Consider the following 15,448-nt stretch of genomic DNA (forward strand, 5'->3'; position numbering starts at 1 on the left):
TATTTATTTTTTGCGTAGATTTAACGACAACACAGTTTAGCGATTCAAATTCTCGAGGAAGTTAAGCTGACGTGGGGCCTTTGTTGTGTCGCAGGCAATGCTCCGCAGCCGTTACATTAAAACAGATTTTCGGGTTCTCTGATCAATCGGTAAAAGCTCCGTGAAAAGTAAGATTCCAGTTTTGTCTTCAAGTAGAAGGTATAGCTTTCATCAAAATACGATTCGGCGTTTTCGCTTAATGGTTAGAGTTCTACGTAGGTTCACCGCGTATGTGTCTTGCTCCGATTGAGCACAACGTTGCCACACGTGCATACGCAATTTCACTGCATGTAACTTAAGCAGCTCCCGTGGCATAGTGGTTAAGATTATCGCTTTCCACGCCGAGACTGGGAGATGACACTGGGTTCGAATCCTGTCACCGGCTGTCCTGCCTGAGGTTTTCGCTGGGTTTTCCGAAAACTTTCCAGACGAATGTCGGCACAGTTCCCCCTGAAGTCTGCCCAGGACGCATACTAACCCCTCCGTCCCCCACTCCTTCCTGCTGTCCTCTCTCCATCTGTCCACGTCTGTACGCCGCTCATTGCAACAGTTGCATCGCGGCGTTAACATAGAATTAAAAAAGAAAGAATCTCACTTTCGGATTATTCAAACAACATTTACTTGAGTAAAGTCCTCAAAACAACCAGAGAATAAATCCACAATTCAACGTTAGCAATACGCGCTTCTTCACATTCAGCAGCGCAGAGTGGCAGAGAATGCTTTACAGGCACCCTTGGATTGATTGATTGATTGATTGAGAAAATTCACATGACCTCACATACACCGCCACTCGGAAGTCGCGCCCCGGGCGGACACCAGAACGCCAGGTAGAACTGCGGAATGTTTCTCACCGCAGTGTTACACTGGTCGCGGTGCACTTGCCTAGCGTCCGCTGAACAAAATTGAAGGCAGGCCCTCAGGAAAAACAGCTGATCTTCCGTTACCTTATCAATTCTGTCATCGGGTGTTCGTGGCTCGGGGTTACCGACTTCGTAAGCCAGTCTTAAACCCGTGGTCAGGGCTAGCACATCATCCAAGCTCAGGCCTGTCCGAGACGACTGATCCTGAAGACACTTTGCTTGTGGAACGCTGGACAGGTTCGCGCCCCTGAAGAGGTGGCGGATAATCAAGTAGAACATGTGGTAGGATAACGTCGCTGCATTTATGTAGGCGTCTGCTTCGGCGTAGTAAAACGGACGTAGCTGATGAACGGCTGTTAAGTCGACCGTGTTATTTCTCAGTTCGTCCTGGTGCCTGTCCTGGATCGTTGCGCAGAGTCTGTCCGCATTGCCGTCGCAACTGTCGTGGTATTCATCGAGCAACCAGTCATTCTCGTAAAAGTAGGGTCCCAACTTGGGCATGCGTCTGTATCTGTACTTGAGGTAACCCATGAATTCCTGTCTTTCGGGAGACGAAATCAGCATTTGAAGGAGAGCACTCATGAGGCGGTCCTTGATGTCGGTTTTCAACCACGTCGTCTCTCTGATGTGATCCGTGACCCGTGCCTTCACGATTTCGAACGTGTTTTCAACGAACTTGGAGCTGTGCTTGGTCGCTAGGGTGTCTAAAGCAAGCACGTTCCAAAGCGGAAGTAATTTTGATTGAAGTTTCTTTCGGCATATGTCTTGCGCGATACGACGTCGCTGACCTATCGGCGTGGAGGAGACCAAGTAGTCGCTGTTCAGTGGATCTTGTAGAACCTTGAGCAGAAGAAAATAAGCACTGACGTTGACGTGCTCGTTGCTGAAGAGCAGACCTACGGCATACTTGAAGACGTGGGGATCTAATACGGTGACGCGATCTGCGACGTACTTGAAGGCGTCGACAAGGTATGGTGTTGATACGTTGATGTGACTTAAGAGCTGGCGTTTCGTGAAGTCTTCGTGATTCCCGCCTGTCTGGTTGAAATTTCTTATTTGCTCGTCGAGAGTTTCTACCTGGTATATAATAATGGCGGGCACGGAGACGCCGAACAGAAGGCTCAAGGATCGTTGAAGATATCCCGCGCAGCTTGAGCATAAGGTGTGGCTCAGTGGAGGTCCCCAGCGCAGCTTCGTCGCGTCGGATGAAGCCCTCGTCGCTTCCACAAAGAGTTTGCGAATGTCCAGCACGTTTCGCATCTTGATGCCCCTGACTTCCAGGTAGGATTCCAAGTTGATACAGAAGGAGACGTTTCGGCCAAGAGCGCTCATACACGAAAAGTAATAAGTTGCTGTCTTGTCCAGAAGGCTTTGGTTTGCGCGGCCTGTCTTGTTCCAGAACCCGTGAATTTTTCGGTCTGCCTCGTCCTCTAGGGCAGAGAAGACATTCGGCAGGGACGGGTGAGTAGCGTTCCACAGGTCGCAAGCGTACTGGTAGAAGTCGTCGCACGCTAGCGACGCGTTAGAAGACTTGAGGTCTGCGCTGTAAGTGAGGGCCGCTCTGCAGACGTCGGTCCGACATGTGGCGCTAGGGTCAAAGGTGAGCTCGCGACCGTACGAGAAGTAGATGGCGATCCAGAAGACAATGAAGAGGGCGAGTGAAGTTCGGAACATCTGGTCCCAGATGGCTTCGACGTCGGTGTCGTCTCCTAACGGCCTGCGGGGGAAACGGGACAGTATAAGCGCTACCTGTAGCGAATGTATGAAGACATAACAGAGGCTAAATTGAACATGCAAGAAATTTTTGTGTCTTTTTTCTTTCTCTTCTCTTTTTTGCGTGAATACGTCATAATCGTACATCGTATAATCTCTGATTGACAGTTCGAGTGCAGAAAGTGACAGTTTTCGTGCCCTTCACTCTTAAAAATGAACTTCACCACATAGCACGCTCCTAGCCAACCATCACCTCAAATGATATCGTTATCTGCCCTGATTTGTTGAAAACGGGGGCGTACGCCTTTTTTGCGACAATTATGAACAGCATAAGTGTCACAGAAAAGGCGTACGCCCCCCGTTTTCAACAAATCAGGGCAGATAACGATATCACTTGAGATGATGGTTGGCTAGGAGCGTGCTATGTGGTGAAGTTCATTTTTAAGAGTGTTCGGCTTTCCAGGATGCCACCCTACATCGGTGCGTACTTTAAAGACGTATTCGCATCAAAGTTGCTTCCATCGATTACTTTTGAGTAAAGCAATGGTGATCTCTTTCCGACCTTTCTTCAGCTCAAGACGAAGGGCAAGTTTTCGGTCCGAACACTCTTGGTTTCGGAACAGCTCTAAGAAGCCATGCAACTTGAGACGAAAGCTACTGACTGGTGTTTCTAAACTGTTATACCACAAGCGTAGCGGAACTTAAATAAATAAAACCCAGAAATCACTATAGCTTGGACACCTTGGGTGTCCGGCGTTACCTTTATTGAAAAGGAACGCTACTGCTACGCCTCGGGTGCTAAGGTACTGGCGGTTTTGCAGTTTCCAAATTTCCCACTTTCTGCGCTTTCTTCTTTTTGGTCACCTGTGGTTTTGAATTAATGGGCCCCGAGCCGCAGAGATTGATGTTCCTCCGGCGCAGTTTCCAAGGTCACTATTCCGAGCTCTACTCCACGCTGACGTCCTTTCCAAGCTTTTATTTTGGCAATTTAAGACTAGCAAGCTCACGTTGAACTCCATGTTCAACGTAATGTTAATTCTACTAACGTCAGGTTTAACGTCGCAATTTGCACGATTATTTTCCGTGAACACAACCGTACACGTAGCTTTAAACGATGCTACGTTACTTTAAAGTCAAGTTTGACTTACATTTTTTTGAAATCATCATCATTCGGGTACATCTCGAAGTACCCTCCGTCTTCTTTGCTTTCTGACATGGTTCGACGCGTCAATTTTCTAGACCAGTCGTTGGGACGCACAAAAGCAGCACCGACACTTGGCGACAAGGAGCAACTGACTTGCCTGTGCCGTCAAAGAAGGTCAGTGGTGTAGAGGCTGTGCCTTCGAACGCACGATCAAGAGACGACTCACGAGGAAGAAGATGTTGGCATCGATGCAGATGGTGCCGATGGATCAGAAGAAATAAAAGCCGTTGTGAGCGGTAGTTGCGGATTTGGTGCCATGTTGTCGTGGTGGCTAAAGAAGCAGCTGCAGCCATACATCTACAATGACTCTACATGTTAATTATGCAAATACCCACGCCATGCACAACCCTTGCCCTTGTGCCATGGAGCCAAAACAAGCGAACTTCACCACCCCCACCCACTTCAACCATCACATTCTACACCCAGATTGTCACCGTCAAGCCAGAGTACAGTTAGACATCCTCATATAGCCCTGGCCGATCTCCCTTGTGGCTAATAGCCATTCTCCGTGGGACGAAGAAGAAGAAGAACTACTTCGGTTATGGCGGGCTAGAATGAGCCCGTTATAGTACCGTTGGACGTCCTCATAGCCCTGACCGATCTCCCTTGGGGCTAATGGCCACTCTCCGTGGGACGAAGAAGAAGAAGAAGAGCCCGCCATACTTCGGTCAACGCCGGGACCTTAGTGGATAACGGCCATTTCCCTGAGGATGAAGAAGAAGACTGGGACGCCTATGATCCTCATCTGGTACTGGCCAATCGCCCTTAGTGGATAACGGCCATTTCCCCGAGGATGAAGAAGAAGAAGACTGGGAGGTGATCCCGGTTCGAATCCGGGTGCCCTGTGTGGCTGGCGGCCACTGTTCCTAGTGGTGGAAGAAGAAGAAGAAGATCTGGGTGCCAGCTGTGCTGTCTGAGCGTTTTCTCTGAGTTTTCTTCAGACACTTTGAGACCAATGTCGGCATAGCTCCCCGTGAAGTCGGCATAGGACGCACGTTTATTTCTCTCCCTGCGATAGCCGTGACGGTGCTCGCCTAAGCGCGGTTCGACCACCACCACCACCGCTTTCGGTCTCTCTCACAGATCTATGAACCACAAGAGGCGAAGTTCCACCAGACATGATCCTGCGCAACGGAGATGTTCTCTACTTCCTTAGTGCTGTACATTTATGGATAATCAAGAAACTGCGGGTCTGCACCGGCACTTATAATATCGTCCTTGGGCGTACTGCAAGGACGACGCCTTTCACGTCAAACATCATCAGTAGCTACGTAACTTTATGCTATACTGTCTTCTTCTTAGAACTCATATTCGATCTCTCATGCTTCCAAGAGTTGATCCAACGCTCGCTTTCGGGGTGCCACGAAACACCTCCCGTCATGAGGCTGCATTAATTCATCGGATGCGACTCAATGTGGCTTTTACAAGTCAGTGACGTAACCGCTTAGTGCGACAAGGTGACTGTCCTATAGGTGCCGTCACTGCGGTGATCTGGATTATCTACAGAGAACCACCTCCCGTGGCATAGCGGTTAAGATGATCGCGCTTTCCACGCCGAGACTGGGAGGTGATACGGGTTCGAATCCTGTCACCGAGTGTGCTGTCTGAGGTTCTCCCCTGGGTTTTCCGAAGACCTTCCAGACGAATGTCGGCACAGTTCCCCCTGAAGTCGGCCCAGGAGGCATATATAAACCCCCCTGTCCCCCACTCCTTCCTGCTGTCCTCTCTCCATCTGTCCACGTCTGTACGCCGCTCATAGCCCCAGTTGCTTCGCGGCGCTAACATATAATTAAAAAATATATAACAGGGAACCCTCGTTAATATGACCCCCGATAATCTGACATACGCGCTTTACGACCAAGCTCCTGGGGAACAATGCAGTGAAACCTCTGCAAATCCCCCCCGTTAATATGACAATTCCGCATTATGACCAAAATTTTCGGGAACGACCATGGTCATAATAACGAGGGTTCACTGTAACAGGGAACGTGTGTTTGAACGGGTTGGGCTATTTCCTACATAGATAGTCTGTTCCTGTCAAACAAGAACAAAAACAAACGCTGTATTCACTCTGGAGATCAATTCTGAACGTTAAACGTCCCTCAAAAAAAAAAAAAAAAAAAAAGCTAATCAAGCCATAAGTTCCCAGATGATAGATACCGTTGTCCACATCTTTTTTTCGGACAAGTCGATTTTTTTTTTCTCACAGGAATTAAAACCACGTTAGGTGAAACGCCCTGTACAAACGTTACAATGGATTATGTTCGCCGGTGCTGTCTTGCATGAGGATTATAATTTCGTACTGATTACTACATCCCAGACACACTTTATAGATACTCTAGTCTTCTCCTTCAGTTCACTGCTGGTTCAAGGGCCTACAAACCGTTGCGGCATGTATAAGGCCGTAGCAATTATTCGGGTCACGTACTAGCCCTTAGTAACACCACGACAAACTAAACACTTTAAACTCACGTTTATATATTTTAGTACCACTCCCCCATTTCTTAACACCAAACGAGCTTCGTGCGTAGCACCGTGTTGCGACACACAGTGCTGGTAGCGGTCTTTCCCTCCAGCGTCTTGCATTGGAAAGGACTCCCATACGAGCCTTGCCTGAATGGTGGTGGTAAGGAGGGGGGGGGGGGGAACATATAAGGATGCATCTGGGGAGCGAATACCGAGAAGAGACTGCCTTTGATATCCACCGAGGTGCTACTGAAAGGATTCACAGCGCCCTCTTGAGTCACGTACGACGGCTACGCTAGATTCGGAATTGCTTCTTGTGTGGGGGATATGTCCACTTCGTGTGAAGGAAAAGTTTCCCGTAAGCAGGCTGCACCGCGCGCTTTTGTTGTAACGGGGAAGTTTGGCGATCGTGAACAAAATTGGCGGAACGATGTTATGTTTAGATATAAGGGTATAGATCCTTATGTTGCTTCTGCACAGACTGTGTACGAGGAGATAGCGAACGTAGATAAGCGAACGGTAGCACACAGTAGATTCGGTGAGGTCTTAAAGATAATGTTTGTTTCAGTGAGGTCTCGGTCAAGGAACCGTTCGTGTTTTAAACAGAGACTTTTCATCTGCTTCCACTATGCTACGTAGATATGACAGGTAATTACTCTGTAGACTCTTTGTGCATTTCAAACGTCTACAGAGGAAGAAAAAAAAAAACGAACCGAAAAAAGTGGAATATTCAAATGTGATATAGTATAAATATCCCAAACGCTACAGTGAAAATTATTTCGGATCTCTCTTCATCATCCAACGTTATGAGCTTCTACACTCTAAGAAAAAAAGGAGTAAAACGGGGAGTAATTGCATCTTCTACTCCCCTAGTCTGCAATTACTCCCCATTTTAGTCCCCTAACCCGACATTTAGTCCCGACATTTACTCCCCAGGACTGCAAATTGTCACTGAACTCCGCGAATGGTCTCCTGAATGCAACAGTCTACGTCAATATGTGCCCTTGGTCAATTTGAAGGGCATAAGGCTATATAACTCAGCCAACGTAGCAATTTTCCAGTCACACAGAGTAAGAAACAGTTAGCGCATCTTTCTTCGCAAATTGTGCCATATGTGTTGGCGCAAGATTTTATATCACTCGATATATCACGGTTGACGGTTAGCTTCAAAGTATTTTCATGCATGCACACGAATTATGCATTTGGGACTCTTACAACAGCGCCTGAAATGCAGTCTCCACTCTGTGACATTAATTTACTCCCCTGCATTTACTCCCGAAAGGGACTATTTTTTTTGTGGCAATGCATTTAGTCCCCAAAAGGAGTAAAAGTACTCCTTTTTTTCTTAGAGTGTACGACCCCCGCCGTCCTGCGAACCTATATACTGTGGTAGGCACCCGGCTTGTCCGCCCATCTCACGCGCCCACACTAACGTGATGATACTCGCAAGGTTAACCATCTCATCCTGCCCGAGAGTCTCCTCAGCACGTTTACTTCTTTCAGAGCTCAGTGAGCGCCGCGGGATGTTTATCATGTGAGAGTCATCACAGCAAAAAAAAAAAAAAAAAAGGGAAAAGCTCATATACTGTGATACCAAGTTGTCTCGGCAAACGTTTGCGTTTTATTTCGTGTCGAGCCGGAAGACATTCGATTAGCACCAAAAGGGATAATGGGATACAGGGTGGGGGTTCAGAAGCGATAATCGTTTGAGCAGAAGTTCCTGCACCAGGTCATGCAGCAGAGATAAGGCATCTTGCAGTCGAAGTTGCTGCGACATGGCGGCGATGACCAGGATAGACGAAGACAGTTCCACAGCATTATCTCGTCCGGACAGGAGGCTGAGGCTGCGTTCGTATTAGAGATAAAAAGAATGAGGTGTGTGTGTGTGAGGGGGAAGGGGGGCTCTGGCGTTGGGGAAGACCACGAGGTTTTCGGCGTACATGGTGACATCTAATCTAATTTACTTAATCAATTAATTGATTATCTAATAATAACAATTTAATCTAAATGCGTTAATTTATTCTGTTTAGCCCTGCAGCAAAACCGTATCACCAAAACATTACATGAAATCATGGAACGTCATGTTCAACTCCGTCGTACCCATACTTTGAGTCCGGTTCCTCTCTTGAGCGGCCAGGACGACGCTGGCCAAGAGCAACAGTCCCAAGAGCTTCGTTCTGCACAAGCGACATACTGAGATAAGTTGATAAGTAAATTAATGGTGCTATGCTATCTATCCAGCTGAAAGCATTAGAATCCGCACGAAGTAGCATGTCGTTTTGCTAACTAATACAGCGTAGAGCGGTAGTAACTCATTATGAAGAAGTGTAAATCAATCCATGGTGATCAGAATGGAGCGAATTTTATGAAGTTCTGGTACCAGATAATGCGTGACAATGCAACGTCTGTCCTCAGTGGAGAGTTTTCATCGAACTTTATCAAGGGTCTTCCACCAAGAGGCCGTATCATAACAGCTGAGCACGAGGTGCATGAAATGTCATGACGTTGTCATTTTAAAATGTGGGCTACGTGCATTTTAAATATCACGCCACCGAAATAATACGCCAAGATTTTCACGCGCTGCGTGATTTAGCCTGTCTGCTTCTACTGATGAAACCACCATTTTTCGATTTCTTTTTAAGGGTAATTGATGATAAGGGCGAATTCAGAGGTGATTGATTTTTAAAGGTGATTGGATGCTTCTGAACTCTGATGTCACTGGAGTACCATTACAAGCGGGACATGGAGTATTTAGAATAATACACTTCATTCGCAGTACTCAGATCACAGTGCAATAATGACGTATATTTATATTATTCTCCTTGCCAATAGCACCGCAATGCGTGTACTCTTTTCAAACAGCGTTAAAGAGCAAACGTGCTTTTAAATTCTGCTGGCTAAGCACAAGGTCGTTATATCACCATTAACGCTGTTGTCACGGTAAGTACATTTAGGATATAACACTTGGGCGATTGAGAAATCGTAAAACGTAAAGCATTAAACCTTACGTGAAGCCGTTGTGCAACGGAGCCAACATAAGGTTGGTCTTCTTCTTCCTCATGTAACGACGGAGGTGCTGATGATAAACATTGCACATGGTTGACTGGTTAGTTGATAACGTTCCAATTGCTCAGTATCGCGGGTTGTTGGATTTGGGAACTGAATTATGAAAAACATACCTCTGATTTGCTCCAGTGCTTCCTGAGGCACCCCAAGCAGCACAATGTACTGAAAGTCGAGTGCAATAGGGGTGGACGGTATGTGTCTTATCAATGTTCTTTAGTTTCACGAGTCTGTTCAAGGCCTTCCACCTACCCGTCCACCCCTATTGCACCCGACTTTCAGTACATTTTGCTGCTTGGGACATATCTTAACTTCATACATCGGTGCACAGACACATACCCACGCACACAAAAAAGAAAAAAAATACATGCATGCGAAATAAGTACTAAGACTTGAGTACCCTTTATCTTTTCTTCGTAATGGTGGTGATGAGGATGATGGAATTACTTGCCGAAGTCGGCCATGCACAGGCGGGCACTGTCACGACTACCGCATGGCGGGGGGGGGGGGGTGCGTCCTGGGCCGACTTCACACGGAACTGTGCCGACATTAGTCTTAAGACGCCTGACGAACCCCCCCCCCCCACCCCTTGAAAAACGCCCGGGCAGCATAGGCGTGGAATGCCGCCTTCTGGTATTTCGTGGTATCTCTTCTACTGCCGTGATGGATTGCACCCAATCGTCCTGGCCAACTTCACAGCCACCTTTTGAGGGGAAGAAGAAGAAGAAGCATGCAGCGTAGATGTACTTGTACACCGTATAAATGTACCTTGTAATTGTACACCGTACATGTACCTTGTACTTGTATACATCGTACTTCTATATTCAGTACTTGTTTATACTCGAAGATGCAAGTTGACTCTCCCCGCTGCACTCACTGCGGTGCTCTAGAAGATCTATAGAGCGCATTCTTCTTCATTGCCGACACTACCAACCTTCCAGAACCGCATCTCTCCGGGTCTCTTAACCAGCTGGACCCTCGCCCCTATCTCTCTCTCTCTCTCTCTCAAAATTGCTTGGTCCCTGGCCACATCCAGCCCACTACCGCTCTGCCTTCAAAGCTCTTTTGACCTTTTTGGACACCATATCGGACTTCGATCCTTATTGTGAAAGGGCTCATTATTTATTCATTCCCCACATCACCACCAGCAATGGGGTAGAGTATCGCCCCCTGGCGATGAAACTCCCCATTCATCATCTCAAAATGATGATGTTTGTTGTTCACTCGAAGATGTAGAGCATGCTGCGGTTTACTTGAAACATGAGCAAATGCGAGAGAGAGGCAACACACACAGACAGTGTTCGCTTCAACAGCGGTATAATACCCCTGTCACACGGGCGGTCTTCAATGATCATTGAAACCAATCATCATTGAAAATGCGTGTAGCGCCACCTTGCGTGTAACGTGTCAACCTGTCGGGGAACATTGAATCCAATACTCTTTGGGAAGTTGACACGTCACACGCTTGGTGTCACTACACGCATTTTCAATGGTCATTGGTTTCAATGATAATTGAAGACTGCCCGTGTGACAGGGGTATAAGACGTTCATGGTTTGTCCACATCCATTCTGAAAGCCTACAACGCCGTTTTCCAGTGCGGTATCCTTCACGTTCTTCGTTGTGGAAGGAGTGGACTAATGACCCACGACTTATTTCACAAGGAACAACGTCAGGCTTTTTCCCTCGATGTTTCAGACCGGCTTTCAGAATGAATGAGCGGACATCTAAGGCTGTTGGAGTGAACACTGTCCGAGTCTGTGTGGGTGTCTTTAGCGTTTTGTCCCTCTAGCTTGTACTCCTTAAAGTATTCTACAAACCTGACCCTTTTCAACCATATTCTATGTAGTACAATATAAAGTAAGCGTTAGGCTTGGTTTGGGCACTCTTGTGGCACTACCGGCTTCCCCTGGACTCTCAATGTGAAATCATTTGTATTCGATCCGGGCTTATCAACGGATTAACAAATTACATTTATTGGGACGTCAGAGGACTCATTCATACATCAACAAAAAGGAATGTTCAAACTTCAAAGTAGTCGTGTTCATTTTCATTCCTTGTGTTCTTCCTCCTCACTTTCCTTCCTGTGTCGACGCTGTCTATCTGATTAGACTCCATTTTCCTCCTGTTTACCCTGTAACGATTCCAAAGACAGGTACAACCTATTGCAAAGAGCTGCAGCTCTGCAAAGCTGCAAAGAGCATGCAGCTGCAAAGAGCATGGTCTAATAAGCCGGACCATGAGATATTTCTCTTCATGGCTATGCAAGGTTGCGCCTGAGTCGACCTCAGTATATGCTGTGCAGTGATATTTCATTTCATTTATTTACCTTAAGAGCCTCAGAAGAGGCATTACATCATGGGGGAACAACATATGCCCATTCGGCCTAAACAAAAACTCAACTTCACACACGGTAACAAATTCATCATGATTGATTACAGTAGCAATATATATGGGATAATTTATGCATGAATGACAAACGTTTGATTAAGCGTCGATAAGTGCACTATTTTGTTGTTTCAAAGCCGTAATGCTGGTATAGAATTGACACGCGTATTAAAGATAAATCGTACAGACTTATTCTGTATACTTTCTAGTTTTCCAATCAGATATGGACTCCAAATCCTAGGTGAGAATTTCAGACGAATAAGAGTTTCGTACGCGATTAACTTAACTTAATTTCGGGAGATGCCAAGTATAGATTACGGCTTAGGAGACCAAGGGTTCGTAAGGCTTTTCCGCTTATGTAATCAATATGAAAATTCCATGACGTGTCATCGGAGAAATAAATTCCTAAGTATTTGTAACTGCTTACTCGTTCGACGCAGCAATTTGACAAGTAGTACCGATTAATCGAGTGTCGTTTGCGTTTAGATATTCTCATATGCTTGATCTTGGACGTGTTAATCTCCATTTGCCATTTCACACATTGGGTCCTTCAGCACAGAAAAGAACATATCCATAAAATAAATGATACTAGTATTGAATTTGAATGCTTTTAGTTTATTTAATGAGCCTCCGATGCTGAACACAGAAAAAAGCCTTTGCAAAGTCTATAAATACTGCGTCCATGCAGTATTTTGCAGCTGTGTTTCACATGACTTTCCTTTTCTAACCCCGTGCTGATAACTGCTTAACATGCCAACGGTCTCTCATCAGTTCTCTCTATGCCAATGGTATTCAGATATTTCATTATATGTGAGCAAAGTATGTGTTCCATTATTTTACATGCTACACAAGTCATGGGTATCGGTCCGTAGTTCTTTACATTAGATTTTTCTCCGCCTTTGTGAACAAGGACAACAATAGCATGTTTCCAGTCCAAAGGATTTCGCAAGTATCTAGAAAACGTTGAAAAATACCTGTTAAAATCTTGCTCGAAACATGTTTAGTATCAGTAACTTTATTGTAATACCGTCCCTTCCTGGGGAGGAAGAATACGGAAGCTGTTCAATTATCAGTATAGCCTACATGTTGTGACGTCACAACCCCCCACCCCCCCACCCCGACGAAATTCTGGATAAACCACTGCCTCTGTGTGTAAGGGCACGACCCACAGATGAGCTAGGAGTATCTGCGCGGGTTATGTAATTGCTTTCCTCTAAGAAAATCCCTGTGAAACGCAAGCAGAAGGAACTTTCCCGATTGGGCTACATGTGCAGGAGAATCATTTAGATGTCTCCGTTCGCCTTGGTGCTGCTGGGGGCTTGTTAGCCGCGGTTTAATGCCTGCGTTATCTCCCTTAACAAGCGCAACTGCGAGCAGCCTCGCAGGCATTGTCTGCGTTAAGCCTCGCAGGCATTGTCTGCGTTAAGCCTCGCGAGGGGTTTACTGGTCGAATGTAGAAAACCCCGTCCTCGTTTTCATTAGTGCATAAAAATCATATGCGCGACCATACTCAAACAGATCGGAATGTGTGTACGAGGCCGAACAACATAAGCAAATCGCCTGATTTCCCTCGTTCCAGCTGACGTCACTTGACTAATCGTTGACTTGACGGCTTCCTTTATCGGACCGTTTTCGTAGCGCGCTTCCAATCCACTAAAACCCCCTAATAACTGACCAATCAGCACAAGCACTGCCCATAACGAACCTCTTGCGTCGTCTGCGTCCTTTTCGTCGGCTTCCACTGGGCGGTGGTGGAGGAGGAGTGTCCGCCACTTCGTTGTAGTCCGCAGCGTTGTCGACCGGATTGTCGGGAGACATGCTTTGTACGCTGCCTTTCCTAACTGCCCTTCTGCCACCTTCAGCGCCCTCGCCGTTCGTTCCTTCCTGGCCGCCTTCTCGGCCTCTGCCATCGTCGTTGCTGCCGAAAGCGCTGCCCTCTCGACCGCCCACGTCTTTGTTTGCGTTATTTTCACCCACAGCCGCCTTGTGCTGCTTGAAAGCGCAGTAGTTTCCGCACCAGTCCTTGCAGCAGACCCGCGTTTCGCAGTCCTGGTCAGTCTGGCAGGGTCCCAGAAGACGAATGCTGGTGCATGTGTCGAACTTTACCGGTCGAGGCAAGCAGACGAACGCTGCGGCAAAATGGTGGCGATTAGCTTATTGGTTCTTCGAACGCGGAAAGGGGGCCATGCGTGAACGAGCAAGCACGATGCGCATGGAGAAACTACACGGATGTTATACGTGCTTTTGGAAGTGCATACTTTTGGAAGCAGACGACAGTGCGGAAGCAGACGACATCGCGAGAGCAGACGACATCGCGAAAGCAGACGACAATCGAACCGTCTGCAGACGTCAAAAGCGGATTGTTGAACTGTCGTCTGCTTTTCGGGAGATAGTATACGGCTGAGCTTGGAAGGAGCACGTCAGTACGATACCTGATCTATACAGTTTCCCAACCCATATAGAAACAGACGTAGCTCGGGAATTTCGACTTGGTTGTATCACTTCACGAGAAAATGAGATCTCTCGGTATTCCTACAACGAACAGAAGCAGACGAGACGAAGAGCCCACGAGCAATACCCATCAAACGAAGAGCGACAAACTAGCGCATTTGTCTGGAATCGTTCCATGACAGCATTACTACCTCGACAGGTCGCACACAAAGGAAGCCAATCGCAGCCTTCTTTTTCACGTTCCTTCCCGTTAACTTTTAGGTTGGCCAAATATACGCGGCAAAAACAAAAAATAAAGAGACGTAGCAAACGTTGGCAGTAACGCATGAGGCTTTACATGATGTTTTCACAGATAGGCGCAAGCTCCTCTGCTAACCAACTTACTCCTGCAGCCGCCACTCTTGAGCAAACAACGACGGAAAGCATTACTAGAGAGAGAGAGAGAGAGACAGAGGGAGAGGGCGCAGCAGTAAACACTGCCGCATAATTCAATTCTGCAGCAGGCTTCGTTAGTATGGATGGTAGTTCCAACAACAAGAACAATAGATTCACCGGTAAACATATGTTCAGCTTTCAGTTGGCCTTGCTTTTTGTGGAACTCGCGTCCTGCGGATTTCACGATCATCTTCGCGGAGAAAAGTTTATTGGCCAATCACATTACGGCGAACTCTACCGTGAACGAAACGCAAGTATATACAGAGTGCTTCGAAGGGGCTGCGAGGAACGAGCCTCTAAATTAAAGCGCCCACACGGTCGAAATACAAGAAGCCAGTCTATAGGCGTTCACTTACATCCGGCCCGCGCAGGGATCAATAGTGGAGCAATTGTCCAAATTGCCAAGGACCAGCCGTAGGCGTGCATCTTTCCCAACTTTACGGGCGAACGGACCCTTCGCCTCAGAAGGTATCCGTTGGACGAAGGGGGCTTCACTACACGCGCGAATGTTCTCAGCGCGCGCGACGTAGACTTGGTGCTGGTCGAGATAGTTGCCGCGGTATGGGTGGCGCTAGTTTACAGTGTGTTTTCTTTGTATGGTGACGACGACCTACTAGATGATAACGACACACACCATCATAGTCACCATCATAGGCACCCCTTCCCAGCGCCGCATTTGGAATCCGGCGGTGGCGCTACTCATCGGCACTGTTATTGCTTCCTCGGTTTCTGTAATACTTTGTACTTTAGCTTACCTTAGTATTTTTGTACAAGCGGTGGATGTCCCACGGGAGACGATTCTTTCTAAAGTTGATTATCATCATCATTCTT

At 47.0% G+C, this 15,448-nt stretch overlaps 3 protein-coding genes across 4 annotated transcripts in view; 1 reads left to right on the forward strand and 2 right to left on the reverse strand.

Moving 5' to 3' along the window:
• Positions 1 to 15,448, forward strand: part of LOC135398939 (tRNA (guanine(6)-N2)-methyltransferase THUMP3-like) — a 283,535-nt gene that overhangs the window by 148,020 nt on the left and 120,067 nt on the right. The gene's annotated exons all lie outside the window — the stretch shown is intronic.
• Positions 634 to 4,193, reverse strand: LOC135397590 (uncharacterized). Of its 2 annotated transcripts, none has more exons than XM_064629196.1 (2): positions 3,914 to 4,193; positions 634 to 2,616 (listed from the first exon to the last, which is right to left on the reverse strand). In XM_064629196.1, the coding sequence occupies exon 2, from the start codon at positions 2,571 to 2,573 to the stop codon at positions 804 to 806; it is 1,770 nt and encodes a 589-aa protein (XP_064485266.1). In that variant the 5' UTR covers positions 2,574 to 2,616; positions 3,914 to 4,193; the 3' UTR covers positions 634 to 803. The 2 variants fall into 2 exon arrangements, with proteins under 2 accessions (XP_064485266.1, XP_064485264.1); XM_064629194.1 differs by having other exon boundaries at positions 3,761 to 4,193.
• LOC135397591 (uncharacterized) lies at positions 11,293 to 15,153 on the reverse strand. The gene is made up of 3 exons (XM_064629197.1): positions 14,974 to 15,153; positions 13,437 to 13,860; positions 11,293 to 11,477 (listed from the first exon to the last, which is right to left on the reverse strand). Exons 1-3 carry the CDS (start codon positions 15,041 to 15,043, stop codon positions 11,366 to 11,368), a joined length of 606 nt encoding a protein of 201 aa, XP_064485267.1. The 5' UTR covers positions 15,044 to 15,153; the 3' UTR covers positions 11,293 to 11,365.

Source organism: Ornithodoros turicata, chromosome 6 (genome assembly GCF_037126465.1).
Source record: "Ornithodoros turicata isolate Travis chromosome 6, ASM3712646v1, whole genome shotgun sequence".
NCBI lineage: Eukaryota > Metazoa > Arthropoda > Arachnida > Ixodida > Argasidae > Ornithodoros > Ornithodoros turicata.

Coding starts and splice junctions, on each gene's coding strand:
- LOC135397591 (XM_064629197.1), bottom strand. CDS start 15,043: ATGCACGCCTACGGCTGGTCCTTGGCAATTTGGACAATTGCTCCACTA. Junction 13,861..14,973: donor GATCCCTGCGCGGGCCGGAT/GTAAGTGAACGC, acceptor ATTTTGCCGCAG/CGTTCGTCTGCTTGCCTCGA. Junction 11,478..13,436: donor GGACGCAGACGACGCAAGAG/GTTCGTTATGGG, acceptor GAATCGTTACAG/GGTAAACAGGAGGAAAATGG.
- LOC135397590 (XM_064629194.1), bottom strand. CDS start 3,828: ATGTCAGAAAGCAAAGAAGACGGAGGGTACTTCGAGATGTACCCGAAT. Junction 2,617..3,760: donor GATGATGATTTCAAAAAAAT/GTAAGTCAAACT, acceptor TTTCCCCCGCAG/GCCGTTAGGAGACGACACCG.